This window comes from Salvelinus fontinalis, chromosome 7 (genome assembly GCF_029448725.1).
Source record: "Salvelinus fontinalis isolate EN_2023a chromosome 7, ASM2944872v1, whole genome shotgun sequence".
NCBI lineage: Eukaryota > Metazoa > Chordata > Actinopteri > Salmoniformes > Salmonidae > Salvelinus > Salvelinus fontinalis.
In genome coordinates this window covers 48,261,441-48,289,210 of record NC_074671.1, presented here as the reverse complement: position 1 = coordinate 48,289,210, position 27,770 = coordinate 48,261,441, and the positions used below count along the sequence as shown (strand labels likewise).

The window sequence follows — 27,770 nt, the reverse complement described above, 5'->3', positions numbered from 1 at the left end:
AAATTATCTGTCCGGATTTATAAAATTGTCCCGAAAATTCCTGTTTCCATCACAGCTGTTGTTATCATTTTTTATACGCATGACTGCACTCACATAAAAACTGCGGATGGAAAAGTGGTTAGTGTGGGTGTTTACCGTGGCATGATGCAGCGTTCATGTACTAGCCGGAACCTGGAAACTCGGAAGTTGTAGTTATACACGTGTCGTGTTCAATCAGTTAGCAAGTCAGACATTTCCTAGTTTCGACTAGCACGTGAATGCTGCATAAAACCTGAGAAAATGCTGATGAAATTCCCAGATGGAATCTTAAACACAGATACTTATTTCCGGATGCAGGTTTCACTGCCTTCCAGACTGTTGCCTTTGTGATTTTTGTAGCCTACTGGCTGTACATTTTAACAGAGAAGTCTTCTCTGTGATTTATTTTCCCTCATCAAAGGTAAGGCAATCAATTTTTTATAACAGTGGTGTTACAGCCTTTATAGCAACATCTCACAAAGGAGAAGGAAATTCAGTTTTAACTTAATGCATATTAATTACCTGACGTATGAAACAAGTCACGGCCGCGCTATGGAAACATGAAATGCTGGTAAAATTGTATAAATGCCGACCAGACAATTTGTTCGTTCGACATGGTGGGATTTTTTTTTGTGAGTCAAATTAATTATGTGAGAAATCGTCTTTATGTGCAAATAGGCTCCATGGCCGGAGCCTTCCGGTGCTCAGTCCGGTTCAGCTCCGGCTTCAAGGCTAGATCCGCGGTCTGAGCGGGGGCTACGTCCCTCAGAGGAGCCGCCACCGACGCTAGTTGCCCACCCTAACCCTCCCCATCTAGGTTCAGGTTTTTGCGGTCGGAGTCCGCACCTTTGGGGGGGGGGGGGGGGGTACTGTCATGCCCTAACCATAGAGAGCCTCTGGATTCTCTATGGTGTATAGGTCAGAGCGTGACTAGGGGGGTTTCTAGTTTGTATTTCTATGTTGGTGGTTTGTATGGTTCCGAATTAGAGGCAGCTGGTAATCATTACCTCTAATTGGGGATCATATTTAGGTAGCCATTTTTCCCACCTGCGTTTGTGGGATATTGTTTATGTTAGTGTTTTGTGCACTATGGCTTTCACGTTCGTATTATGTTTATTGTTTTTTTGGTTGTTTCACTGGATAATAAAGTATGTGGAACTCAACTCACGCTGTGCCTTGGTCCGCTCATTACGACGAACGTGACAGAAACACACAGACTAGCATTGGTTCTGACTCTGGCTGCTCCGGACAGGAGGGCGACGTGGGAGCCTTCGTGCCATGGATCGACGCTGGAGGCTTCGTGCCATGGATCATCGCTGGAGGCTTCGTGCCATGGATCATCGCTGGAGGCTTCGTGCCATGGATCATCGCTGGAGGCTTCGTGCCATGGATCATCGCTGGAGGCTTCGTGCCATGGATCATCGCTGGAGGCTTCGTGCCATGGATCATCGCTGGAGGCTTCGTGCCATGGATCATCACTGGAGTGGATAGACACACAGGAGGCCTGGCTCTGGGAGAAGGCACAGGACTCACCATGCTGGGGAGACATGCAGGAGGGTTAGGGCTTGGCCGAGGTACCGGATGCACTGGGCCGTGGAGGCGCACAACCCGTCCTGGCTGGATGGTGACTTTGGCCCGGCACGTACAGTGCAGACGCACTGGAGACACAGTGCGCAGAGCCGGCGCAGGATATCCTGGGCCGTAGAGACGTCCTGGAGGTCTGTAAAGCAGGACTGGCACAATCCCTCCTGGCTCGATGCCCACTCTAGCCCGGCCGATGCGAGGAGCTGGGATATAGCGCACCGGGCTAAGGACACGTACTGGAGACACCGTGCGCTCCACCGCATAACACGGTGCCTGACCAGTACGACGCCCCACCCGGTAAGCACGGGGAGTTGGCTCAGGTCTCCTACCTGAGCCCACCAATCTCCCCCCCAAAATGTTGGGGGGCTGCCTCTCGGGCTTCCTTGCCAGCCGTGTTCCCTCGTACCGCTGGTTCCCTTCTCCTGCTGCCTCCGCTCTCCTGGCTGCCGCCACCTGTTCCCATGGGAAGTGATCCCTTCCAGCCAGGATCTCCTCCCATGTGTAGGATCCCTTCCCATCCAGAATGTCCATTCCTCCTTTTTTCCACGCTGCTTGGTCCGTTGGGGGTGGGTCGTTCTGTAAAGGCTGTTGGAAGGAGAGGACCAAGGTGCAGCGTGGTACGTGTCCATATTTATTAAATGAACACTGAAATAACAAAGAATAACGACCGAAACTGTTCTGGCTGGTGCAGACACACAACAGGAAACAACTACCCACAAAACACAGGTGGGATGAGGCCACCTAAGTATGGTTCTCAATCAGAGACAACGAAAGACAGCTGCCTCTGATTGAGAACCACACTCGGCCAAACACATAGAAATATAAAACATAGAACAAAAACATAGAATGCCCACCCCAACTCACGCCCTGACCAAACCAAAATAGAGACATAACAAAGGAACTAAGGTCAGGGCGTGACACTCTTAAACAGAGGTGAGGTGTTTTATTCTCAATCTGTAATAGATAATCTATTTACAGGTCTGTGTTTCAAGTATAGTCAGTAAGTGAATGTTTTTCCTTCTCCCACTTTAGAACATGAAACATCTCTACAAGGTGCTGATTGTAGAGATGTGTTTCAAGCTGAAGTTCAAGAGAAGGGTAAGAGGGGTCATAATTGGTTACGATGAGGTTAAACAGTGACATTTGACCATGACATTGTACTGTGAATAAAAAAATGCAATGATCATTTAAATGAATTGTATACAGCACTAGTCAAAAGTTTGGACACGCCTACTCATTCAAGGGTTTTTCTTTATTTTGACTATTTTCTACATTGTAGTACAATAGTGAAGACATCACAAATATGGAATCGTGTTAACCAAAAAATATATTTTATATTTTCTAAATATATTTTAGATTTGAGATTCTTCAAAGTAACCCCCCTTTGCCTTGATGACAGCTTTGCTCACTCTTTGGAATTCTCTCAACTAGCTTCATGAGGAATACTTTTCCAACAGTCTTGAAGGAGTTCCCACATATGCTGAGCACTTGTTGGCTGGTTTTCCATTGCACTGCAGTCCACCTCATCACAAACCATCTCAATTGGGTTGAGGTCAGGTGATTGTGGAGGCCAGCTCATCTGATGCAGCACACCATCACTCTCCTTCTTGGTCAAATAGCCCTTACACAGCCTGGTGGTGTGTTTCAAATCAAATCAAACTGTATTTGTCCCATGCGACGAATACATTCTAAGACCCATCAATGCATATGCCGAAGCACAGCATCTAGGAAACACTCCCTAGAAGTCATAAACCTAGGATTAAAACTAGGGAGGAACCATGCTCCGAGGGCTGTGCTGAGTGGACATTTAAGAGTACACGTGCCCCTTATTGTTGTTCAAGATGTTCCAACCTTCGTAGATGACCATCAGGGTCATATAATAACCAGGGTGGCTATAGAGGGGGTAAAGTTCAACACTAAGGAGTCAATGTCATATCTTTTTCATAGCCTGAGAGAGAGAGAAGAGAGCCTGATATTTCATTCAATGTAAATTACATTTCTTAAATCTTTAGTACTGAAATGCATACATATTACACATTGTTATTGAACAATCCTACATATACATGTTTTATAAGTAATTATTTTCTTAGAGAAAAGGGGCATTGGGAATGATCTATTGTAAACCACCACCACCATCCATCTCTAAATCCCCATCGTCAAGATGAGACCGGTTCAGACACTGTCTCTTCCCCCCTTGATCTCCAGCGCCTTCCTTGTTTCGAATGTTTTCTTTTCCACGATAGATCAACCTTCTTGCCTTTAGGCCCATGTTCTTGAAGACAGAAGCGCCCATCGACGCAAATGTTCACGATGCTGGAAAAGAGTTTCCACATGTTTGATCATTTCAAGGACTTTAAAGTATTCTCTCCACCTAAAGCCAAATACAGGCACAAAATAGTTGACCTCTGTGCAGGCTTTTGAAAATACATACGAACTAACTTTTTTGGTGGCATTTAAACAATTGAATTCGGCCCAGCCTAAAAACACAATACATCGATAATTGGTCATGTTTTATTTCTTTCTTCTTTAGAGTCTTCTGTGGTTTATCTCTCGAGGTTTCTTGTCGCTCGTAGTGTTCACAGCTCTTTACTTATACTTATCAATACCTACCCCCCCGGAAATGACTGTTTCATATTCAAGATCACTAAACAGCAGAGACATAAGCTCACTACAACATTGCCCTACTCTTTCAAATGTTCAAACACATTCCACAGTTCAACAAGGTCACTACACATCAATCACCAGGACAGCTTCAGTGCAAACACATGCTTTACCCTAAACAGATGCACTATCAGGTTACATAAGCACTCACTCGATAGCGTGAGAACATCAGGGCCGGATGTACATAAATGGGCATAACCACGTGACACATAAAATAGGTCATCAATCCCTTTTGAACACAAACCGTCGACTGTATTCTCTTTGAGGTTCACAAACTCATTCCAAGCTTGGTGAAAACTCTCTGAAAAGGGTGTTCCCGTTCAGTCATTGTATACTGCTACACAAACAAGTCCTATAAGCATGATTTACATGATTGATTATTAACACTGGTTCCTGCAAGTGACTGACGAGGGTTCTTCCCTCAAAGCTGGGACCTTGAAACCCAGATCAATGTTCTGGGTGTACTGCCAATTGGTCTGAGGAGGTCACAGCCACATGCAAGAACCAAGATAGTGAGAGGAGATGCTGTGTACAATTTTAAATATATGAAATTATAAACTGCCACTGCAAATAAAATTACAGGAGGAATAATCGTGTAGTACTCACTGTGCTGGAAACAATTCATACTTTGGTGTTAATTTGTAACATTCATGGAATTAATTAATGAAGATAGCCAAGTCTTCACATGCCTATATTCAAGAATATAGAGTGGGAGTAAAGGGAGTTATATCATTATTTATTGTTTGAACATTGAAATGAATATTTCTCCATTGCCTGCAACACACAGCTGAAGCAGACATACATTAATGAAAACAAACAAACTGATGACATCAGTATACACCTGTGGTATATTCAAAATAATTAGCTAATGTTGAAGATGACTTGCACCTACACAGGGGAACATTAAACACTCATACGTACGAGGCTTCTTGTGCAACGGGGAAGACCAAGTCAAGTCAAATCCAATGAAAGCAACACGGAACACTTGAGATGAGTTATTCAATAAAAATATATACATTCATCAACTCACAACTTGCCTTAGTACTTTTAGCACAATAGTGTAGGGCTTGAGATTTTGATGGCAATGTCCTCTGTCATTACCAGATTTAGAGTCGCTGTCCCTCCCATAGTCAATGACACAAATACAGACTAGTTCTCACCAAACTAACCTGACTTTTCAAGTATACCCTTATGTTTTTTTTTACACTTTTACACTCTAAACAGTTAAACAATCAATATGCCTATCTCTGCATTAAAAGTGCTCCATTAGTTGTGTGTAGGATTGTCTTAGTGTTCTGCTTTCATATAGGCCCATGAGGATAACTATTGTATCTCTACCCAAAAGAGGCATTTGGGTGAGTATGGCGAGATTTAAAGTCCACCTTTGTGGAGTTGTTCTAAACTAAAAACATTCATTAAAGTGTAACGCACTGTCTATAACTGATGATGAAATCTATGTAAAAAAATACATCTGACAAATGAGTCAACTTGTGTGACAAATCATAATAGTAACACCATTGACACTGCTGTATCCATGAAGTGATAAATCAATGTTTCGAAGGGTTTTATGTTTTGCCCTAAAATTTGACTTCGCATAGGTGGGAAACCTGTCTGTAAAGAGCACATGGCTGCTGGTTGAATTGAATTGTATTGTATTGTATTGTATTGTATTGCTCCTGAGGCGGCTCGCGTGTCATATCCTCTTTTTTAAGTCACCGACTCAACTTTATTATCAGGTGGAGCAAACGTACAGAAAAGCTTTGGCTGACACCTAAATAAATACCCCCCTTTCTACTCTAAATTAAAATAAGATTATAGAACAATCAATAAAAAATTTTTTTTTTGTTATTTTGGAGAAAAAGATGCAAAAATGTCTAGCTATCGAATAGCAAACCAACAAAACTGAACTCATTCCACATAATGCCATACTTTCAATTCATATGAAGCTCTTGGGCCTAAATCAAAAGACCAGAGGTCTTAAATCATAGACAACCTGTTCCCAGATCTGTCTGGCCTGTTTAGCCAACTGTATAGCCAGTGTCATATACAGCACAAACAGATTTGCAACCAGGCTACCTAGATCTGTGAACATGTGGAATAGTTTATGTCATGCATTCTGCCTCATCAATAGAGACAAACTTAAGCCTAATGCACAGTTTATGGACTTTACCCATTTCCTTCAAAAGCTGTGCCAGTGAGAGTCACTTGATTTCACTACAGATAAAATAGTATTTACACTAAATCCATCTACCTCTGATATTATATTAATTTCAGGGATATACACACATTACATAAATGTACACGTTATCTTTTACACACGGTTGTACATAAAGAGAAATGTTTTGTGCACTTAAATGTAGAAAATACATTCCACATAGTGACGACACACACTGAGAGAGAGTTGCGCAGTACGACATAAAAAAGCCAAGCGAAAGGAAACAGCAACCCAAAAAACATCTGGGAAAAAGTCAAAGGTCAATATATATATTTTTTTAAACACATTGTCGTCTTTCAAATGACAGAAATACAATACTTTTATACAAAATCAACAATACAGTATTATCAACAGTATGCGTGACCTACCACTGACGTGACAAATAGACCACACACTTACAGTAAGTCTTCCAGATAGTTAATGGGGCCATAGAAATAGAACGACTGGAAAGAAACAAGCCTCTCAGATCACGTGTATATATCATTTCAATGGGAACGTCCGTTCTAGTTATTTTATTTCTATGGAAAGATAAGAGTCTTAGTTGGTTCATAGTAGGCCGTCAATGTTCTTCTCCGCTGTCTCCTTCTCTTTGTCCTCAGTGGCGCCCCCCGGTGGACTGTACTTGTTGTTGTAGTCCTGGAGCATGGTCACAACGTCGTGGTGTCCAAAGTGAACTGCCTCTTCCATAGGTGTGTTACCCCACCTTGATGGAACAGACAAGAGACATTGTAAACACTGCTTTTAAATGGACACGTTTTATATTAGCTAAGTTTCCATCCAATTGGCAACAGATTTTCATACAAATATTCTCAAATCTGCATAAATAAAATGTGTGCATTTTGCCACCTGAGATGTGTTTCCATGAAATGTACTTGTTGCAGATAAAAGGCTGTGCATGATGACGTAGTGGACATAAAAATAACTTTTGCTGTTTAGTTCCCAGTACTGAATAAAAAAATACAAGTTCAACTGGTTTCCATCGCATTTTCAACTCTACTGATGGTTTTGTTAGTAAATATGTTGCGTTATATAGCCAATGTGCCCGCTCTGGTTGCAGATACAGTGTTGGCATAGCCTACATGATGAGATTATTATGGACATAAAAAAAAGCAATATCATTTTTTTGTCAAACGGCAGCCAAGCACCGATCATCATGTCACCAGAATAAGACCCTGGATATTTATTGGAAAGGAGTATCAAATCAAATCAAATGTTATTTGTCACATGCGCTGAATACTACAGGTGTAGACTTTACAGTGAAACGCTTACTTACAAGCCCTTAACCAACAATGCAGTTTTAAGAAAACTACAACAAAAAAACAACAACAAAAAGTAACAATAATTAAAGCACAGCAGTAAAATAACAAAAGCAAGTCTATATACAGGGGTACCGGTACAGAGTCAATGCGCGGGGGCACCGGTTAGTTGAGGTAATTGAGGTAATATATACATGTAGGTCAAGCTCATCAACATGCACCTGTAGCCTAATAAACTGCATGCTTTCCCAAGTCGTAACGGGAGGACCACACAACATATCCTTGTGTGACTCCAAGTTTCCCATCTTGTATTTGGTTTGTTGACATTTGGAAAGCTTACTGACAAATTTGCTGTTTTCATTCGGCCTGTCGTGACATTTCTGATCCGACATGTACTCTCACAAAAAAGTGGGATGGAAAACTGGTTACAGACAAGACACTGGTTGAAAAGATGTCTTCTCGTCCACTGGAGACATAGGATCTTAGCTCCATTGACAGACACTGGGTGGTCTTTGGGGCCATTGAATCTAAACTCACCTGTCTTTGGGAACAGGGTTGACCCTGCATGCCTCCAACAGGAACTTGACCACCTCCACATGTCCCTCTGCTGCAGCCACATGGAGGGCTGTCCTGGAGTCATAGTCCCTCTGCTCCATGTCCATGGAAGACAGAGCAAACCTGGACACATTCCACAGAAGGACAGTGATGAGTACAGTACAGCAGCCAAAATAGCACACACCACCTCTAGTCCCACATGTAGACACACAGGGAAAACGTACAAGGTCTCTGTCTAACACAGGGACAGATTTGGAATTTACTCTCCAAAGATGTCAAAACATGACATATTTCCTTTCATAGCTTATTTTCAAAGCCTTATTGGCCAACATGGAGATAATGCAGTGTTGTGTACCTCCTCAGTGCAGACACATCGCCAGTGTACGCAGCGAAGAGAAGATTGATGACCGACTTCACCTGAAAGACAACAGAGGCACTTGGCGTCAGTTTGCACGTCAACCACTTTCCTTTAGCACTATCAGCATCTTCCAGCGGATGGCACTGTTGCTTTAAGAAAAAAACACTCAGTCCAACGACAGCCTTTTCAAGGGCATACGTCGACTACATGTACATGGAGGCACCTTGGTGAACGTGGGGAAGTAGAAAAAGAGAGGAGAAGGAGCGAGAGGCTCCCAGTAAAACTCGACTCACCCTCTGGTCTCCGCCCTCCCTGCGAGGATCCAGCTTCTTGACAAAGTGCTTCAGGTTGTCGTAGTTGTGGAAGTTGCAAAGGGACACCAGATCCTGGAACAGAGCAATCCCTGTCAGGCTTTCCGCTGGTTTTCTAATCATCAATCGATCAATACATGAATCAGATCACTGACAGAGAGACGACAGAGTGAAAACGGTCCGTTTCTCGTACCGTGCAGAACTGGATTCCTCGTACACTGTTCCCCAGCTTGTCCAGTGGCGGGGACCAGCACATGATACCCATGACGTTGGGCACCACCAGCAAGATGCCCCCTGCCACACCTGACTTAGCCGGAAGTCCAACCTGCCAGACAGCATAGAGGAAGCGGTTAACAGGGAGTGCAGACAACAGTGTCAAAACATTACAGCAATAAATGAACAGTAAGTGGATGGACAAAACATCATGGAGTAGGAAGACCTACTGCAGTGTAATGTGTAATGCTTAAACGGTGGCAGATTGGAGACACAGTGGGAACAACGGCAAAGAGCAGCAGGCCAAACAGACAGTAGGAAACAATGCTTAACTGGGGGGGGGGGGGGGGGGGGGGGGGGGCTAGGAAAATAAGGGGACTGGAAATTAAAATTGTAACTCAAATCTGGTGCAAAGTCTGTTGTACATGGTCCCTGTCAAATCAACAAATACAAGTATTGAAGGAAGGAACTTGGGAGACTCACGTGGAAAGCGAACTGTCCCGAGAAGTCGTACATGCCGCATGAGTGCATGAGGCTCAGGGTGTTCCGTACCGCCTCCGGGCCCAGCACGCGCTCGCCTGTGATTGGACAGAAGCCGCCGTTGGCCAGGGTGGCCGCCATGACGCTGGCGCTTTCACAGGTCACCTCGATGGAGCACAGCTAGAGTAGAATAGAAAACTGTTCATATACCATCGGGAATAACAGCTGACAGAGAGAGAAAAGCACAAACAGGATGTTTCTCCACAAAGCCCATTGAAAAGATATAGCTTCAAAACTTGAACCGGGTTCAGAAAAAAAAATGCTCACTCGATTCCCACACCAATTCACCATATATACATACACTGTCATCACAACCAGTGTGTCTATGTATTCAGATGACTCAACACTATACACGTCAGCTACTAAAGCGAGTGAAATCACTGCAACACTTAAAGAGGAGCTGCAGTTAGTTTCAGAATGGGTGGCAAGGAATAAGTTAGACCTAAACATTTCAAAAACTATAAGCATTGTATTTGGGACAAATCATTCACTAAACCCTAAATCTTGTAACGAATAATGTGGAAACTGAGAAAGTTGAGGTGACTATACTGCTTGGAGTTACCCTGGATTGTAAACCGTCATGGTCAAAACATGTTGATACAACAGGAGCTAAGATGGGGAGAAGTCTGTCCATAATAAAGCGCTACTCTGCCTTCTTAATAACATTATCAACTTCATCACTACTTGTTTTTGTAAGAAGTGTTGACAAGCTGAATGCACCGAGGTGTCTGTTTAAACTACTAGCGCACAGCTCTGACACCCATGCATACCCCACAAGACATGCCACCAGAGGTCTCTTCACAATCCCCAAGTCCAGAACAGACTATGGGAGGCGCACAGTACTACATAGAGCCACGACTACATGGAACTCTATTCCACATCAGCTAACTGATGCAAGCAGTAGAATCAGATTTAAAACCAGGTAAAAATACACATTATGGAACAGCGGGGACTGTGAAGAGACACACACACAGGTACAGACCCGCATATGCACAAACGCTGGCGCACACGCACATTATAATACTGTTGCATGGTGGTATTGGACATTTTGTATTGTACATATGTAGTGGTGTAATAATGTTATATGATTACTGTTTTACCTTTTGTTTTGTGTGTGATGTAAGTGCATTAACGTGTTTGGACCTCAGGAAGAGTAGCTGCTGCCAAATACAAATACTCACCTGGAAGTAGAGGTCTAAAATGGAGGTCATGTCCGTCCCCTCTGGAAAGCACTAGAAAGAAACAACAGTGATTTGATTTGACAGTTAGACAATGTCTAGTAAAAATGTCTTCAGTGATCTAGGAAAGGTACATTTGATTGATGTAAAACGTGTGCGATTGTTTCAGCTGTCGCCAACCTTCTTCTCCTTCAGGTAGTAGCCGATAGCAAAGTTCCGATCTCCAGACTCCCTCTCTGACTGGAATCTGGGCGCAGAGAGAGTTGTGTTGTTAGTTAACGGGAACATTCGGAGTTCTGTTTCAACTAAGTTCAATTCCAATTTGGTTCCAATTCTACTTCCCAAACCAGTAAAGCTATTTGTGTTGTTTGGGGGTGGGGGGCGGCGGTGCAAAAAAAAAAAAAAGAAAAGCGCTGGCTATATCAGTCTGCTAACACAGGACTAGTAAAGGCCCAGTACACTACTTTTGTGAATTGTATGAATTCAGCACCCCTACTTCCCCTATGTTTTTTGATGTTGTCCAGATCAAGATGTATCTCTATGGCTGTTGTTTTTGTGGTGTTATTCTAAAGCAGAATAAAGTACTGACCGAAACTGATTATCGTACTAAAAATGCTAGTGATGAAAACGACACTGATGCATAACTAAGGCATGGCACCTGGCCAATGGTGGTGAGCCAAGGTGCTTGAACCAAACCACAACCCCAGTTCTTCGTCTTGAGAACTCACGTGGCATTGCTGAAACCCACATACTCGTTTCCTGCCAGCTTGTTCATGAAGTTCATGACCTGCAATGCAAAGTCCAAAAGGTCACAAAGTGTACCCATCATAACAAAGACGATCATCGCAAACAGTCAGCGCAGCGTCGGGCTAAACATAAAAGAACTGGGTAGCGTTACTTACGTAATCAAATTTCTCAGCGTTGCTTGCCCCTTGCTAAAAGAGAAACAGAAGATCACATAAGTATGAATGACTACATACTGTATATCAAATTATATTTACAGTATATTGTATATTGCCTAGCTAGCGGGAATACCTTTATGACAAATTCAAATTATTCCCAGATCAAATTACAAATATGATTACAAAATTTAGCAATAAATATTATTAAAAAAACAGTATGTACCCTAAAGGAAATAAGTTTAGTCCTAATATTAAAAATACTTAGGATTACTGGGCAAGTAGCTAGATGGAGGTGAAGGAGATGAAATGAAATGAATCACTAATTCAAGAGCCAAGGGTTTTCAAATGAGAAAATAATCTACCAAAAGACAATCGGCAAAAACAATGTGTAGGCCATTCAACCAGACTGTTATGGGGATAAACCACACCACAGGTACATGCAATTCCTTATATCTGCAATTCTGCATAGACAAGTAGACGTGAAGTTAAACTGCAGTAGTGCAAGTAGCCCATGTACTGTAGGGGTGTCTGAGTGTCTGTTGAAAGTTAGTGATGTGATGTTTGCTCGTGTGTGGCTGATCCTGTGTAATGTAGAAGTTTATGGATCTATATGTGCATATTAATTAGTGATGTCCTCCCTTAATATTGTGGAACACACTGACTTCTGGGATATGTAGTGTAAGCTGAGGAGAGGAGGTACTACAGAAAGGAAACTTTATATTTAACTCTAATAATACAAATAGCGCAAATATACCAGTTAAATACATTCAAACAATAAGACACAAATAATCAATAATCTAAAAACAAAATGGCATGTGTGTACTATTGTGATTTTCAAAAACCTTTTTAAAAAAAAAAGTTTTTTTTACCTTTCTGTTTATTATCCAGGTTATAAGCAGTTTGTAAACCGTTTGTAAAATGCAGGTGACAAATAGCAACTACTACAACTGTAGCTTATTATATCAAATCCAGATGTTGTTCAACGGGGAAAATAATTTAAGTTAAAAAATTACCAAGTCATTGACCTGTGGCAGTGGTCATAATTTCCCACAGATCTTAATGCTGTAAAATATGCAACAACAAATAAACCACAAACGAGGCTTCAAAAATACATTACAACGTTCCCATAGTTTAGTCCCCGATTTACCATACGGGAACCACATTTTGAGAGACAGATCTGGTCTATATTACTGAATACATTAGAATAGAATGTGGGGGCATCCAATCAGTGGATTGATTATTGAGCTCACCATTAGCAACCTATACAGTGATTGGTTTAAGGTTAAAATGAAGATTTAAGTAGAAAGATACCACATCATTACCCTGTCAAGTCAAATGACTGCCATCCAAATAACCAAATTACTAATAGGCTACAGATGTAGGATCTTACTTTTATCACTCACAGCAGGAAAAATGCAAACTTGTAGTGTATTAAACGTTTAAAAAGGTGTCTAGGGGTTCACTTTCGGGTTCATCTCCACTTTAAAATGTCAAGACTTGATTTGTCAGAACAAAAAATGTATCAACCCCTACAAAAAATGTCCATTAATTATAATTCACATAATAATTCACATTTCCTGTCGCTGCAGGATTATTTTCCTGCTGTAGCAAACTGGCTCAAATTAAGATCCTACATCTGTATACCACTAGGTGTAATATTTTGTGTACTGTACTATATACCATATTGAGTACTTAGTGTACAGTCTGATACAAGTATCAATCAAATAAATCGTTAACACTAATTACTATAGAGTTGTTATTCCTTATAGGTGTTACTCCTATAAACTCTTAGACAGGATAATCACACGACACCTTTCCATCAGAGTTCAACCCCAAACCAAACCAGACAGGAAAACCTGAGGCTTCATTCAGTCACTCGGCTTGGTTGCGGTTGAGATTGAGGAGTAGCCAGGCCTCATCTATCTGGGTCCGTGTGCCATGTTACGTTGAAATATGGAGCAGAGTGCTAGTCTTGTTTTGAAGGTGTTAAGCTAGTGCCTACAACTGTCTTCATCTAAGACAGACAGTTGTGCTGTAGAATTAGCCCCTGGAGCCATAGATATGGGCTTCGGCTACATGCAGTAAGAGAAAAGGGCATCTGTGGTAGGTTGCAGCCACTAACTATTGGAGATGAAACCTCGTTTCTGCAGAGAAATAAGTATTATTTCTCTGAATACAATGAAGGTGAAAGAGAAGTCATTTGGACAGAGTTTGTACCCGAAGCTTAGTTTAGCGGCATGTGACTGTTGAAAGTTTAGTATGAAACCAACGTAGCTCCTCACGTTGATATGATAAATGGCCTGCTGCTGGGTTATGTAGTAACAACACTACAGAAGACTCATGCGCACGACGTACATGTATGTGTCACCTCTTGGTTCTAGTCGTCAGCGAGGCACCTACAATGCGTTGGAGGTGAACGCGTTTTACCCTACAATATCTCATAATGAACACACAGAGAATTGATCACAGTTTCAGCAGCAGAGGGTGCACTGCTCCCGTACAGTAAGCTATTTCTAACATCACTTCCTGACTAATAGCAAAGATGTTCTACTCCTCTCAGCCAATAGCCAGCCAGGTTAGCTTTGCCTCTGCCTGGTCAAAGACATACGATTTAAGCAGGCGATGGACGCACAGAACACACCCACATATTGATCTTTCATTCATATACCAAAGCAGTTTTACCCATGATTAAAATGTACGACTTTATCTATATGGCTGGGCTGGTTAGACCAATCTGAGGCCTGTTGCCTGACACGCTAGTGCTGTCTCACACAAAGTCAGCCTTGTGTGTACTGTATGGGCTATGTGCATAACTGAGAGGCAGGCAGCTCACTGATGCTTTCACCAAACAAATCCCCTTTCAGCGGGATGATATATAGTCTTCGCCTCTCCATATACAGTACAGTGGAAGCTGGTAATCTGGCAAAAGCAATGAAGTTCCCCCTGTTATTTACTGTATTTAAAATGTAATTCAATGCAACTTTGTCACTCCAGAGGTAACAAGGTACGTACAGAATTGACTTAATGTATTATGTAGCCTAGTGTTGGTACGACTACCCACCGTACTGAACAAAGGCATGGGTCGACGTTTCTTTTTTTAAACAAATGTTTCCCCCTCCAAAAGAAACATACATTATTATCTGAATTTCAAATGTTATTTACCTTTAGGAGGGACGTGCACACAATAGCGCCGGCGTTAACCATAGGGTTATGTGGTTTATCTGTGGAAATCAGTGTATATTACATTACAACATGTTTACAAATGCAGTGGACAGAGTACACGTTCATACACAGCGAGGTTACATTGTCTTCACAATCACCACACGCTACTCAACACATTCAATGTTTAGAGGCAAATATGCCCAAAGATCACGTAACTTTGATGTAACTTTGAACTTGACGTGAGGAAATTAGCAGAATAACAATCAGATGGATAATGAATGAATGCGGATGGGGCCACAGCTGCCTTTGTAGTCTAGAGACCATACTAGTGATATTGAGGTACATAGCCATGAACTCACAGCTCAGTACTAGCTGTAGTGTAGGTCTCGTGTTATGCCACTTCCACTTCCCCTTCCCCTAAACCCTTTAATCTTCTTATGCAATCACACACAAAAAACAGGACGAAACAACATTCCTACCACTGGTAGCAGTTTGCATAAACGGATTAGATAACATGACCAATGGGAGAAAGTGCATCAAAACCAAAACCGACCTGGGATTTACTGAAAGCCTGTACTAAACCCGAGTCACAATCTACAGAGCTCAGACAGCATCCTTTACCAAACCAACACAGCAATCAGAGCAATGAGTTACACTGCCTCGATTTGATTTGAAACAGATAAGGCTTGATTTGAGAGAGCTTGACAACTGCTGCTCTCCATATAGCTTCTGCATGTGCTTCATACTTGAAGCCGGAATCCACAGGAAGCGAAACCTTGACGCTGTTCATGTCCGCACAGTTGCTATTGCTTTTGTTTCGTTGATGAAACGGAGTGGTAAAAAAAACATCCCACCGCATACGATGACAGAGGGAATGAAAACTGTGTTCGTTGTTTGAAGTGACTTCTCTGTCGTTGTTATATCGCAAGCGGACGTGGCCGTTTCACCGAGTACGGATTCCAGCTTTAAAACTAGGATCTTATCAAAGATATGATACATGAGGTTGGTGTCATTCTCCAGGTCTATGTAGACTATTGCAGATTGAGTAGAGCGTGTGGACATTGTACTGATTCTGTACCGATTCTATCCGGGCTGCACCAACACCTCTCATTAAGATTACATAACAGTACCATGGCAACAGACTGCACCACAGGCTGGATCACCTTGCATTGAATCACATGACAACCCACCCAGAGGGACTACTTTCTCTCAATCAACCCGGACAACTGCCTTGTCCAATGTATGTATACAAGATATAAATGATTCTATGACAGGACAAAATCTTTTCACAGGGTATGCTAGGTTTGAAGTAAAATAGGACCACCTTAGCAGCACTGCATTGTAACTAACACCTCTGTTGTCAGTTCCGCCTGCGACCATAGAATTACAGAATCTCATTCTGGAGCTCTGTAGGTTTTACGACACCAGCCACTCTAGTATTATATATCTTTATACGTGTGACCCTCACCTTCCTCGTTGAGGAAAAGTTTGTTGAAGCGCAGACCGCTGGGCTCTTTGCCGATGAAACGGTGCACATACTCTGTCCCGTGGTCGTTCACGGCGATGGCGTACTTCAGAGGCTTTACACACGACTGCAGGCAGAACGGGACTTTGGTGTCACCCGCTGTGTGCCTAAAGAAGGGAGAGAGAGAGAAGGGGATGGAGAGAGAGAGAGAGAGAGAGAGAGGAAGGGATGGAGAGAGAGAGGGGATGAGTGGGGGAGAGGACCAGGAGATAAAGGCAATAAGCAAAGGAAAATGTAAACAATACGAATGAATGTCTCATTATGTAGGGTAACTAATTAGCTACTTTACAGTGTATACATTGTCAACATGCAGCTGTAAGCAGTTTGACAGGAACACTATACTGTACGCCCAAATGGAAAGTGTTCCATCTTAACTGTAGAAACAATCAAATGTAGGCTACTACATGTTTACTGCATGTTAAACATGATTATAGCTCCTGTACCTTTGTCCATCCACAGTGCATATGGACACGGCCCAGAGGTCCGGGCTGAACCTTGCCAGCTGGGGAATGTAGTCAGCCACCTACGCAACAAAACAGAAGGCAACATATCACTTACATAACACTTACCATTTCCATTCCCATCATCACCACCATCACCATGCAGTCTCACTGTCCCCGGGGCATCTCCCTCCCTCACCCACCTGTCCCCCTCCCAGGTTTTTGGCATTCTCATAGAGCGCGTCGATTTCGGAGGCGAAGGACACAAAGTCGGGGATAACAAACTTCTTCCTGAAGGCCTGGGTGAGCAGCACGATGTTGCTCTGGACACACCTGGGAGAGAAAAGGAGACAGTGGTGTTTATGTTAGGTACCAGAGTCTCCTTATGACTAGTGTAACACACGGAGTCCTGTGTGCTTCAGTTGGAAGAGCATGGCACTCGCAACGCCAGGGTCACGGGTTCAATACCCGCTGGGGCCACCAATAAGAAACTCTATGAATGCAAGTCGCTTTGGATCAAAGCGTCTGCTAAATGGAATATATTACTACATTGTTATTGTACATATGATACAGGGAATAGATAACTGTGAGGAATTAGCTCATAGATTTGTATAAGATGTTATATGAAATCAGATATCTATTTACCCTGTCCTATCCCTGCTACTATATAAAATCAGATATCTATTTACCCTGTCCTATCCCTGCTACTGTATGAAATCAGATATCTATTTACCCTGCTCTATCCCTGCTACTGTATAAAATCAGATATCTATTTACCCTGTTCTATCCCTGCTACTATATAAAATCAGATATCTATTTACCCTGTCCTATCCCTGCTACTGTATAAAATCAGATATCTATTTACCCTGTCCTATCCCTGCTACTGTATAAAATCAGATATCTATTTACCCTGTCCTATCCCTGCTACTGTATGAAATCAGATATCTATTTACCCTGTCCTATCACCTGCTACTGTATGAAATCAGATATCTATTTACCCTGTCCTATCCCTGCTACTGTATGAAATCAGATATCTATTTACCCTGTCCTATCCCTGCTACTGTATAAAATCAGATATCTATTTACCCTGTCCTATCACATGCTACTGTATGAAATCAGATATCTATTTACCCTGTCCTATCCCTGCTACTGTATGAAATCAGATATCTATTTACCCTGTCCTATTCCTGCTACTGTATGAAATCAGATATCTATTTACCCTGTCCTATCACCTGCTACTGTATGAAATCAGATATCTATTTACCCTGTCCTATCACCTGCTACTGTATGAAATCAGATATCTATTTACCCTGTCCTATCACCTGCTACTGTATGAAATCAGATATATATTTACCCTGTCCTATCACCTGCTACTGTATGAAATCAGATATCTATTTACCCTGTCCTATCACCTGCTACTGTATGAAATCAGATATCTATTTACCCTGTCCTATCCCTGCTACTGTATGAAATCAGATATCTATTTACCCTGTCCTATCACCTGCTACTGTATAAAATCAGATATCTATTTACCCTGTCCTATCCCTGCTACTGTGTGCGCCCACTGGTGTGTTTACTGTATAGGCTTCTCTTGCCTATAAATAGCTGCTTCCCAGATGGCTTCCAGTCAAAGCTACTGCAGCTCCTCCATGTGTGTGTAGCTCCTAGTGTGTTGTCTTGTGATCTGTATCCTGCAGGGTGGCTTGCCTACAGAGTGGTTTCTCAAGCGGTCACTGGGCTATGTGTGCTATGTCACGTGGTATGTCCGAGGGTTGTAAACAGGAACAATCTTTTTAAAGCAAATATCAGCTGATCTGGAAAGGACAGTTCTAGTGATCGTAGAGATGAGTCTCTTGACAAATTGCCATTCATTATTTTTGTAACAAGGATATTTTAAAATGAATGGGATTGATATGACCTTGACAATCTGAAAGGACTAGGCTATGACATGCTTCCTTATAAAGCCTGAACTATTATGAATCATTCATGACTTGAAATGCATTGAGCAAATACTTCTAAGGAACCTGAATAAGTTATGGCCTGAACTGTGCTCAAATAAAGGAGGCACACAAATGACTAAATGATGACCAGTGCTTGACATATCAAAAGACCACTAAAGCCTTCTATTCTAGGTCTAGTGTCTGGAGTGTTCTGGAACTAAGTTGTTATAGAACCCAGCTCTAGAGTGTCTAACTTCTTGAAGAAGTCTAGATAAACATTACTTCTAGTGTCTGTTCTACACCCCAGTTCTAGACTGTCTTACTTCTTGAAGAGGTGTCGGTCCAGGTTTCCGTCTGACGTGGTCTTCATGATGACTTTCAGGTTCTCCATACACTCCTTCAGCCGGGGGTCTCCGGTCCGGAGCCCTGTGGCTTTCAGCGCCTGCAGAAAGCACGGCTCGTGTCAGGGGGCTGACGATTATCATGTTAATTACATGTTTACCACACATTTATTATGTTTGTCATGCTTATAAACAAGGTTATAACTTGACAATTTAATGGCATATTACGCTATATTTCTTGAAGGATCCAATGTAAATGTCAAGACTAATAAGGCCTATTGAATAAACTGCTCTTCCGTGACAGATAGTGGGAGATCAACATTTCACCATAGAAATAGAATGAATTCTAATCTAACAAGAATCTAATTCTATAAATGTCACCCCAAGCAAGGGGCCATACATGAGTGAGCTATTGCTTCCTGGTACAGCCAGAGTAGTAACAAGCCTTATATTCAGATATACAGTATAAGGCTGTGGCAGTAACCATGACACAGCAGGCACCATTGCTATACTACCATCCAACTGGCCCAACCATGTGGCTGCCTGCTTGGCTCTGGCCTGACACTCACTGTGGTGAATTTGTGAGCCGGGATTTTTTCAGCGCCCCCGGCGATGGTGTAGAAGAGCAGATCCTCCAGACTGGGCAGGATGCCTGCCTGCCTTCTCCTGAGACACACACACACACACACACACACAAACACACACACAGAGACACACACACACACAGAGACACACACACACACACACACAGAGTGAGGAACGGCCAGGGTTCTCTAAAGGCAATGGGGAACAGCAGCAGGGGGCCGGGATGAACTAGCTATAATACTGTAGAGGAGAGGTGGTGAGTATTTTACGTTACAGCCCCAGCTTTAAGGAAAGGGTTTGAACACTGCTTTCAAAATACCAGTCTGATAGTTCAAGGAGAGTTTAGAGATTTTATGATAGACAATATCTTGTTTGCATGGATCTTCAATCATAAATAAGGTAGACTTTGTTGGTTTTATGTCAATTTAAATACACGCATATCAGTTACAAATTATAGGTGTCAAGTTTTAGCTAATGCTCGGGGGCTTGACGTGAGTCATTAGCCTATTTACTGACTGGTATTATGCATAGCAGCTCCAAATCCGTTCCACTCACTCTGGGAGAGGAGAGTTAGTACAGCATGTTGGAGGTAGATAGATAGGTGGAATACTGTAGTTAGGCCTAAACGAGGTGTATGTACTTCATCATGATCCACCATACACCAAATAGGATCTCTGAGGGAGGTGGGTGGGAGCTCAGGCTCAGTCAGTCCCGCAATGCATCATGGGACAGACAGGCAATAGAGCTATAGTAACCCAGCTCCGTAGCCTGCCCTAGCGATTAAGAAGACGTCACAACGTATTAAAAATGATAAAAGGACTTTGGTAGAGGTAGAGGGTCAAATCCCCTCATCAGCTACCCAGGAATGACTCAGACTCCGGACACTGCACTGTATCTTTCAGTTTGTTGTTGTTTAAAAGGATCTCTTCCAGTTTGGAGGTTGTTTAAGCCGTATTTGTCTGTTTTGAGTCCTACTCTTAAATGATTATGATCCTGTATCATTTCCATGACAACTGTTTTGATAAGGCCCATTTGATTGTGGTCCTTGGTCATATTCCTGGAGTCATTTCTGGATGCCTGCCGGAGAGGAACGCTGGAACCAACAGGTCCGTGGGACGGCTGGGGAAGTCAAGCGCGGTCGCTTGTAGAGGCTGAGGACACTTCGAGGTAGAGAATTGAAGAGTGAGCACTCAGCAGCCGCAAGGCTTAGCCTGGAAACACCACAGTACATCTACACGAGAATGAATGCATAAATTGAGACGTATACTTACACACCGAGGCAAAGCAAGCGGATCAAACGAAAAGGGAGAGAAAATACGCAGAGTAAGTGAGTGGCATTAGAACAAACTCAGTGACGTTGTGCGTCGTCATCATCATCAAGCAGATAGACCTACTGACCAAGACACAAAGATTCATGGATTAACATAAGCGTTCAATACTTAGGATGCATCCAACACTGTCAAACAAAAGTGAAAACCATGGCATGGCAGAACCTGAAAAAAAGAAATCATTATACCCTTCCAGCAAAGCACAGTATAAAACAAAACATTAGACTGAGGACGTGTGCTGTGTTCCAAACTGCCCATATGGACATCACCCTCTCTGCTTCATGTCTCCAAGCCCTTGCCCTCACCCCAGGACAGTAGGAAGTCCAAACAGACAGGCTATTAGGAGGTGTGACACATCTGGACTGGTGCTGATGATGCTCCGTCAATTCATTCTCACCCAGCCTTAGCTGGCCTTCCTCCCTCCCTCCCCTCTCTTCCCCCTTCCACTGCCTCGACCCCGTATCTCCATGCAGCTTCGCGAGGTCAACTGTGTGCAGCGTGGTAGAGAGTGTGCCTCATCTGAAGCCCTGCACGGAGCCCGCCATATAGCCTAGCCCTCGGCCTCCAACAGCACGCTGCCTGCCCCACTTTTGGGGCTCTCCTGCAAAGAGAGCTTGGTATCCCTGGCCGTAGTTTCTGGAGACCAGAGGCTTATGACTTGGTGTCACGGATCCTCATCATGCGTTACATCTACTGTGCTATTTATACACTGGAGTTCAATAAGCAAAAACAAGGCAGCGTGACTACTTCGACTGTGACCCAATTAAATTAACAATATTTGCAACATATAATTATTTCATTCATGTGTGGGCTAGCCTGTAATTCTTGAGGTGACAGTAATAACATGGCCATAGGCCTAAATGCTTGCATCTTCAAGGCAGAGCTCTGGTGAATATGTTTGCGCCTGACACAAACATTAACCACCTTGATGGAGTCATTGTGGCTACCATTTTTATTCGACCCAATTTATCATCAGCCCGGTTTCACTACCTCCAAGATGCCACTGGTAAATTGGTCCGAAGTGCATTGATCATCGTCTGTTGACAGGAGGGAACCACAAAACTCAATCTGAGTCAGGGCAGAGTCCGAAGGACTCAATCTCTATTCACTAACAATATGCTGCATGCTGCACAACACGCTAACACAATGCAAACCAGGGAAAAACCTTGAAATTGACCAGACTGTGTATTGATTATTCTGCTCTAGGCACAAAGCTATAGCCCTACCTTGGCTACCTTCCGGCAGAGGACCCATTTGGACAGACTAGGCCTAACGTTTGTGTTTCTGTGACCGAACCTAAGCTGACCGGGGGATGTTGTTGTTGGCAATAATGTACTAAAGCTGGTTTGACACCAGCGAAAGCATATTGACTATGGATGAAACAAGAAGGGTGCCTGCTAAGCTGTGGGCAATGAGGCATATCATTACCAGTAGATGCATTTGTTTTCTGTGAAAAAGCAAACTGACTGGATGTGACAGAGCGAGCCTATTCCTTGCACCATTAATAGCCCAGGCCGACTCCACGCCTATCTGCAGTAAAATGCATGAGTAAACTCAGGAGTTCCTGTCCCCATTATCATGTGACTATTTTGTTTTTCTCATGAGAGGGACTCCATTCACAGCACACAGTGGACTGAGTAGGATTAGGATAGGATCCCTGTAACCCTCTGTGGGAGATTGAATCAAATTGAGCCATCAAATGCGATGTATGATTAGAAACTGGGTCTTGTGCGAGAACTCTCTTATCGTGTTCCTCTCTGGGGCTACAGTATTACTGCTCGCTGTACCAGCTCTCCCAGGGTCAAAGAGTTATTGGTGACAATGTCATGATGCTCAAATTAAAGCCACCAACTTGGGCGATAGTAGCAATGGCCAAGTGTGACAGATGCACAAGGGGATGGGAATGCTTTGGCAGCAGGGAATTGTTAGGTGAGTCATGTTTTTGCAATGAGAAATTATGCAATAAACGGACATTACCCCAATCAGACTAGTTGGTATGGCCTAATGATTTCACATCTAAGTTGGGTGTGAGATCCCTCCATTCCGAAGATCCCACCAAGCATATTAAAGCTAGGCCTAAATGCTAGGAAACTGATCCATTGTCAACGAGACGGTCATCAGGATAATACACTGTAGCCTATGTAAAGCCACATCCATTATAATTCCAAAATGGTAGCCCCCCTAGATGATCCAAAATGCCATTCTACCCATTCTGATGCAGCAAGCACCATTCTGCCCAGTCTGCAGTGGAAGATGTGAGACTGTCTCCGTGGTAATAGACTTCCAGGATTCTAAAGTGATTGACTCTGCGAGATTGGCTGAGAGGAGATTTGATCAAATTATTGGCTCATAATGGTCATTCAATAGCCTACCCTTAACACAGGTCTTTCTAAATAGCAAAGTGGTCCCTGCCACCATGGACAGCACTAATATTGGACAATTGCCTTTGGCAGAGGAGGGCAGTAAATAAATAGCCTGCCTTATCAGCTGGCCTAACACGAACAAGAACAAATACTCACTATCTGATAATATACTCATGAGATGCCAACTCAAATGGAGATTTCCAATGTAGCGATGTGTCCAGAACATACAAGTTGTTGAAACATCCAACAATTGTTATTATCATGCCATTATTACCATGCTAGATAGCCTGCAAGAAACTATAGAATGACAGAGGCTGTTCTGTATTCATCTAGAATGACACTCACAACAGAGAGAACAGACGGAGAGAGCTTTCTCCCGAGTTGCAGCAAACAGCTTGATGACCGACCTCCACTGATGAAAAAATGAAAACCCCTTTCGCATATAGGCGAAGGCCTGAAGGAGCGTACCTGGCTTTACAATTATTCCTGCCAGAGATGAACCGTTCTAAAGTCATGTTATTATAGGCTATTACTGTTATAATAACAGTATAACGGTGCTGTTTCATAGACAATATCGTTTCATAACATCCCAAATTAATGCGTAACCTTCTAAATGAATCGAGTGCATACCCTTCTGCGTGATGAATTTTATGAGGTGCGAGGCCTATCTATGCATGTATTCTCCTAGCTGTATCAGCACCAAAAGCAAAAGACCCTGTATGAGGCCAGCACAGGTGTGCAGGACTGATGTAATATGGGTCTCTTTGACACGTCAGTTCTGAAACTGTCAGTACACACAGGTCAGGTTAACAACATCTCTAGACAAATAAGGACTGCATAATTTATTGCAGCTCATTAGAAACCAATCTAGCTTGCTAGACTCAGTCCATGTGATTATTCTGCATAGAACGTAAAGAACCTCCCCACCGGTAAGTATAATTTCATAGCTTTATCAGCTGTACCGGCTAGCTAACGGTACTCACTTTTCGGCAGCTGCCTCCTTGGTGGCGGTTTCATTGCTGGTGGCGGTGTCATTTTTGGTGTCCGTTGGCGGGGACGCCGAACCGTCATCGCTCTTGGTGGAGAGCTTCCGAGTTCCGTGGCCGTTGGTAGTGTATGGCGTAGCTCTCCATCCAACCGCATGCTGGAGACACTTTACTCTGGGCACAGATCTGACATCTGCACGGGCGGTGCTAAAGCAATACGCGACTGATGGTGATGTCTTTCTGGCTATACCTGTCAAAGGGCGCTTCAGGTTGGATTGAAACAACTCCTTGAGCACTACCGAAGACCGAAAATGTAGCATTTCAACCCTATCAAGCTAAATAGTGGAACGGTTTATAACTCAGCTAAATAAATATTAATAAATATGAAGCAATATCTCCCAAATGTGTTGGGTCTTAGTCGTGAAGAATGGCCCAGTCAGGGAGTCACGATTCTGAAATGTTTTCTAGTGGACAAAAACATCTCATTCACGCCCAAATTTACTTCTATTGGCTCCTGTTAGCACGTAAATCATCCTCAGATTGGCTGGTCTTGTTGGCTGTCATTCATGCTAATTTCCCGTATATCATGGCTTCAAATGTACCGGGTGAATGTGACCGAAGATTATGAATATACTGAGAAGATACATGTCTCTCCGCTGCCCTGACAATGGGAGTCCTTGTCCAGAAATCGGCATGGCGGGGTGTCTAGCTCCCGCCTATCCTTTCTAAGGAAAAACGGAGGGAGACAGATTTTCCGGCGAGCTGGGCTCTCTCTTCCTCTCTGATGTGACAGACATCTAGTGCTGAGCAATTAGTGCTTTTTGATGTCGCTTTGGTTTTGGTTCGATAAAACAATTCACGATTTTCGATTATTTATTTTACATTAAAAACATTTTGAAATATGACATTACAATGATTAGAGATGTTTAATTCAATTTCCAAAGGCAAAATATTGAACATTCAATTGTCAAGACATTGAAAATGTTCCATTGTCTCTGTCAAGTCCACATAAAAAATAGGAAATAGGAAATCACTATGAAGATTCTCTGAAGCAGGATGTTCAAGGGAACATGCAACGTTTCAAAACACTTAAATAAACTAACCATCATCTAGTCATAACCTACAGTTGAAGTCGGAAGTTTACATACACTTAGGTTGGAGTCATTAAAACTCGTTTTTCAACCACTCCACAATTTTCTTGTTAACCAACTATAGTTTTGGCAAGTTGGTTAGGACATCTACTTTGTGTAGAACACAAGTAATTTTTCCAACAATTGTTTACAGACAGATTATTTCACTGTATCACAATTCCAGTGGGTCAGAAGTTTACATACACTAAGTTGACTGTGCCTTTAACGATGGTCATTATGGGAAATTCCAGAAAATTATGCCATGGCTTTAGAAGCTCCTAATAGCTAATTGACATAATTTGAGTCGATTGGAGGTGTACTTGTGAATGTATTTCAAGGCCTACCTTCAAACTCAGTGCCTCTTTGCTTGACATCATGGGAAAATCTAAATAAATCACCCAAGAACTCCAAATAAAATTGTAGACCTCCACAAGTCTGGTTCATCCTTGGGAGCAATTTCCAAACGCCTGAAGGTACCACGTTCATCTGTACAAACAATAGTACGCAAGTATAAACACCATGGGATCACGCAGCCGTCATACCGCTCAGGAAGGAGACGCGTTCTGTCTCCTAGAGATGAACATACTTTGGTGCGAAAAGTGCAATTGTAACGGATGTGAAATGGCTAGCTAGTTAGCGGGTACGCGCTAGTAGCATTTCAATCAGTTACGTCACTTGCTCTGAGACATTAAGTAGGGTTGCCCCTTGCTCTGCAAGGGCCGTGGCTTTTGTGGAGCGATGGGTAACGATGCTTCGTGGGCGACCGTTGTTGATGTGTGCAGAGGGTCCCTGGTTCGCGCCCGTGTCGGGGCGAGGGGACGGTTTAAAGTTATACTGTTACACAATCAATCCCAGAACAACAGCAAAGGACCTTGTGAAGATACTGGAGGAAACAGGTACAAAAGTATCTATATCCACAGTAAAACGAGTCCTATATCGACATAACCTGAAAGGCTGCTTAGCAAGGAAGAAGCCACTGCTCCAAACCGCCAGACTACGGTTTGCAACTGCACATGGGGACAAAGATCGTACTTTTTGTAGAAAGGTCCTCTGATTTGATGAAACAAAAATAGAACTGTTTGGCCATAATGACCATCGTTATGTTTGGAGGAAAAAGGGTGAGGCTTGCAAGCTGAAGAACACCATCCCAACCGTGAAGCACGGGGGTGGAAGCATCATGTTGTGGGGGTGCTTTGCTGCAGGAGGGACTGGTGCACTTCACAAAATAGATGGCATCATGAGGGAGGAAAATTATGTGGATATATTGAAGCAACATCTCAAGACATCAGTCAGGAAGTTAAAGCTTGGTCGCAAATGGGTCTTCCAAATGGACAATGAGCCCAAGCATACTTCCAAAGTTGTGGCAAAATGGCTTAAGGCCTACAAAGTCAAGGTATTGGAGTGGCCATCACAAAGCTCTGACCTCAATCCTATAGAAAATGTGTGGTCAGAACTGAAAAGCGTGTGCAAGCAAGGCCTACAAACCTGACTCAGTTACACCAGCTCTGTCAGGAGGAATGGTGTCACGTTCTGACCCTAGTTATTGTGTTAATCCTTTGTTTTGTTGGTCAGGACGTGAGCTGGGTGGGCATTTCTATGTGTTGTGTTTCTATGTTGGGTTAAAGGGTTGCCTGGTATGGCTCTCAATTAGAGGCAGGTGTTTGGCTTTTCCTCTGATTGAGAGTCATATTAAGGTAGGTTGTTCTCACTGTTTGTTTGTGGGTGATTGTCTCCTGTGTTTTTTCGTGTCTGTGTATGTGCACCACACGGGACTGTTTTGGCTGTTCATTCGTTTGATGTAGTCTGTTCCTGTCCGTGAGTTCTACGTGTAGTTATGTAAGTTCATGTTCAGGTTTTGTCTACGTCGTTTTCTTATTTTGTAATTTTCCAAGTGTTTTCGTATTCGTCTTTGTATTTCAAATAAATTCATTTATGTCTACTTACCTCGCTGCGTATTGGTCCACCGATCCTTCTCTCCTCTCCTCGTCCGAGGAAGACGACAGCCGTTACAAATGGGCCAAAATTCACCCAACTTATTGTGTGAAGTTTGTGGAAGGCTACCCAAAATGTTTGACCCAAGTCAAACAATTTAAAGGCAATGCTACCAAATACAAATTGAGTGTATGTAAACTTCTGACCCACTGGGAATGTGATGAAAGAAAGAAATTCTGAAATTAAC

The 27,770-nt window shown here is 42.8% G+C and overlaps 1 protein-coding gene across 3 annotated transcripts; it reads right to left on the bottom strand.

Annotated features, from left to right (window-relative positions):
• Positions 1 to 4,978: 4,978 nt before the first annotated feature.
• Positions 4,979 to 25,219, bottom strand: LOC129859564 (glutaminase kidney isoform, mitochondrial-like). 3 transcript variants are annotated; one of them, XM_055929466.1, is made up of 17 exons: positions 24,459 to 25,219; positions 19,769 to 19,865; positions 19,182 to 19,300; positions 17,122 to 17,251; positions 16,922 to 17,001; positions 16,422 to 16,585; positions 14,954 to 15,012; positions 11,792 to 11,824; positions 11,618 to 11,676; positions 11,070 to 11,136; positions 10,893 to 10,943; positions 9,655 to 9,831; positions 9,152 to 9,283; positions 8,941 to 9,033; positions 8,645 to 8,706; positions 8,272 to 8,412; positions 4,979 to 7,181 (listed from the first exon to the last, which is right to left on the bottom strand). In XM_055929466.1, exons 1-17 carry the CDS (start codon positions 24,779 to 24,781, stop codon positions 7,025 to 7,027), a joined length of 1,944 nt encoding a protein of 647 aa, XP_055785441.1. In that variant the 5' UTR covers positions 24,782 to 25,219; the 3' UTR covers positions 4,979 to 7,024. The 3 variants fall into 3 exon arrangements, with proteins under 3 accessions (XP_055785441.1, XP_055785443.1, XP_055785442.1); XM_055929468.1 differs by lacking the exons at positions 19,182 to 19,300; positions 19,769 to 19,865; positions 24,459 to 25,219 and adding an exon at positions 19,113 to 19,116; XM_055929467.1 differs by lacking the exons at positions 14,954 to 15,012; positions 16,922 to 17,001; positions 17,122 to 17,251; ... (1 more) ...; positions 19,769 to 19,865; positions 24,459 to 25,219 and having other exon boundaries at positions 16,422 to 16,579.
• Between the last annotated feature and the right edge of the window lie 2,551 nt (positions 25,220 to 27,770).

Excerpts from the sequence above, each read along its gene's own strand:
- LOC129859564 (XM_055929466.1), bottom strand. The coding sequence starts at position 24,781 with ATGCTACATTTTCGGTCTTCGGTAGTGCTCAAGGAGTTGTTTCAATCC. Across the intron at positions 17,002-17,121 it reads AAAACCTGGGAGGGGGACAG|GTGGCTGACTACATTCCCCA; the intron begins GTGGGTGAGGGA and ends TTTGTTGCGTAG. Across the intron at positions 9,284-9,654 it reads CGGGACAGTTCGCTTTCCAC|GTTGGACTTCCGGCTAAGTC; the intron begins GTGAGTCTCCCA and ends GCTGTCTGGCAG.